This window comes from Oryzias melastigma, linkage group LG9, assembly GCF_002922805.2.
Source record: "Oryzias melastigma strain HK-1 linkage group LG9, ASM292280v2, whole genome shotgun sequence".
Classification (NCBI taxonomy): Eukaryota; Metazoa; Chordata; class Actinopteri; order Beloniformes; family Adrianichthyidae; genus Oryzias; species Oryzias melastigma.
Genome location: NC_050520.1, coordinates 27,261,843 through 27,264,904, shown reverse-complemented (window position 1 = coordinate 27,264,904; position 3,062 = coordinate 27,261,843). Strand labels below are relative to the sequence as shown.

Here is a 3,062-nt window from a genome sequence, read left to right as displayed (position 1 = left end):
CTTTTAAATATTTAATGACACATTTATTTATTTATTTAATGGTGTATATATTTATTTCATTCTGGCTCTTTCGAGACTCCATATGTGTGAAGCATGTCTACCTGTCAACATTTATCATCCATCTGTAGCAGATCCAGCCGGTAAGAAGTGACTTTGTCTGAGCACTAGAATGTCAGCGATCACTTACTTCCTGTTTGCTGTGGGAATTGAGCGCGTGCTTCGCAGTTGTTTGTGTACACTTCAAGTAGCGTTGGAATTTTCGCTTTCATGCACTTCAATGTTTAACCTGCTGGTGTACGGTGTAACTTTGGTAAATTTATAATGTGACGTTTTCAAACAATGTAATTACTTGTTGCTAATGTTAATTTAAAGAATTTTTAAACAAAAAAAAGCAGGATTTGATGTATGAACTTAAATTTAAATGTAATTAAAATATAGTACATGAATTCACTGTAAAATTAGGGAGGTTGCTAATTAATTGAAGCACTTAAAAGTATATTTGCCATTATTATGTGTGTTTTAAGGTGTTTACCTATTGACTGCTGACTGACCAAATGGAAAATAGATAAAGATTGGAAAAATAATCTCCAGTGTCAGTCTGAGTAAATCAGCCTTCATTTTTGGATGCTCAGCCCTTTTCAAGTAAAGGAAAAGTGCACGAAAAATTAGGTTAATTTTGAGAGAGGCTGTAAAACATTATATTCATCATCCTTTGGTGTGATGTTCTTTTAGAGGTAGATAGCTGTCGCCACTTGAATTATTAAATTTTTGTTCTGTTGTTTACAACAATTCTGCACTAAGTAGTGTCACTGCTGATCATGTTTACTATTGTTAACATTAAATTTGACAGATAATTCCAATTTGGTTGTTGTCAATGCTTGTCAAAGACATAGTATTACTGATTTCAGCAATGTTCAAATTCAAATTAATTAATTTATTTATTTTTATTTATAGAGCACTTTTCATATATACAATGTTGCACAAAATTGTCTATAATTTGTTGCACAAAATAAGAAAAGTTGTTTATTATGATTGTGTTTAAGCTAAAAAAAGATAAATAGGGATATATTTTCCCAAAAAACATGTTGTTCTATATAATGCTAGTTATTAGAGAGGATTTTACCAATTATCGCAGTATCGCGATATTATCGATATTGTGAGCCATGTATCGCGTATCGTATCGTGAGGTACCCAGTGATTCCCAGCCCTATTTGCTAGCACACAGAGTATTACAAGTGATGATCGAAGGGATGGCTTTTCTGTTTTTTAAATTGTTATTCTTTTTAGGTTTTGTGCTTTTATTATGTTTAATCATGTGTTTTAAAGACAATTTTTGAATGACATGCAGGTGGTCAATCTCAAAAGTGTGAGACGAACTGATGATGAGGACATAGAAATCACAATCAAGATGACAAAGGTGTTGCCTCCCAACTCGGATCTTTGTATTCCATTCTACAATGTGGTTTTCAGGAGGTAAAAGTATTTTCCTGTCATAGTTTTTAAAATTAAAATATCAAGTTTTTTGACTCATCAGACATTATTTGTGTTTTAAGGGTAATGAAAATCATTGGCCTGAGGCTGGTGGGTCGAAATCATTATGATCCAGAGAATGCAGTCATTCTTGGAAAACAACGGTTTGTGCCTTCATTTTGAAATTCAGCAGTTAATTGTACGTTTAAGTCCTGCTCTTTCTGCATTTTTTTTTTGTTTGTTTTGTTTTTTTGTTTTGAAGACTTCAAGTGTGGCCTGGTTATTCAACTGCCATTAACCGTATGGATGGAGGTCTGTACCTGGCAGTGGACGTGTCCCACAAGGTGCTGCGGAATGACTCTGTTCTTGACCTCATGTGAGTTTTTAAATTGGCAAAAACAAGACTTCCAGTCACGTCAGTTCTCTTCAAATGCACACTATTTTCTGACCTATTATCTATCATTTTTACTTGTGTTGAAGCCAGGAATCCTCTCATGTGGAGGCCACAAAAAAAGGTTCACAAAAATCACAACTTGTCTGAAATTCAGTAATGCTGCACTCCACTGTTTAAAATTTGCGTCTGCACGGTCAGCATTCTTCCTTCATTGTGTTTTGTAATTGTCTTTGTAAACGGGCTCTCCTCGTACATTTTCAATAATTTTGATACTTCTGTCATGTGTAGAAATCCTCTTTGTTTCCAATTTCAAGGCTGACCACTTCTTTAACATCAGCAGTTTGTCTTGGTGTAGAAATTAGAATAGCTGCTGCAGCTCAAGATATGTAGTTAATGTCTGAACTGAAGCTCTCAAATTTATTTTTTCTTTCATTTCTGTAGGCAGTGTTTAAACATTCTAACTAGGGGTGCAGTGAATCACAAAACTGACTGTTTGGATCGTTTCACAGTTTTAGTCACGTTGGGGATCTATTTTTCAGATCGGTAAAAGAGGAAAAAATTGACAAAATAATAAGTACATTTTTTTAAATGAAAAAAATATATATATTTAATAAAACATAATATATAAAGTAGTTAAAAACAAGCAACCTTTTTTAAATGATGTGGGCTAGGAGAAAGGGAGAAAATCGTCTGTACACGTGTGTGCGCACCAAACTGTGTGATCTATACAGATCACGGATCACCCATGATCCATTGCACCCATTGTTCTAACTCCCCACTGTCAGCTTCTCGTTCTCAGTAGCTGCGTTTTCATGTCAAAAATGTCTTCGATCAGATTAAAAATAAGATTAGAATAGAACTGTGCACATGGGCCCTGAAAAATTTAATCCGATTGTAACATACGTTTCCATGCCCCACACGGTTGATCAGAATAAATCATTTTGACATGCGCAGAACTGTCTAAAATACCATAAACAGTCGTCGAATAGGGAGTTCAGTTCAATAAGAGTTCAGTTATAAACAAACGAAGATCATGTATAGAGCGAGATGATCCACTGAGCGTGCTTTCATTTTTATTATTTCCAGAGCCTGTTCGCTCATAATTTTCTAAATCCGTGCAGGAATGTGCATTTTGCCTGCATGTAAATGTGGGAATAACATCAGCCCTTATTCCGTCTGGATGTGATTGGAAACATGA

The 3,062-nt window shown here is 34.7% G+C and overlaps 1 protein-coding gene across 3 annotated transcripts in view; it reads left to right on the top strand.

Moving 5' to 3' along the window:
• piwil2 (piwi-like RNA-mediated gene silencing 2) overlaps nt 1-3,062 on the top strand; it is a 34,884-nt gene that overhangs the window by 15,729 nt on the left and 16,093 nt on the right. For all 3 annotated transcript variants that reach the window (XM_024275851.2, XM_024275850.2, XM_024275849.2), the window contains exons 9-11: nt 1,349-1,473; nt 1,554-1,634; nt 1,733-1,846. In XM_024275851.2, the coding sequence (XP_024131619.1) occupies nt 1,349-1,473; nt 1,554-1,634; nt 1,733-1,846 (320 nt within the window). The remainder of the gene's footprint in view (nt 1-1,348; nt 1,474-1,553; nt 1,635-1,732; nt 1,847-3,062) is intronic.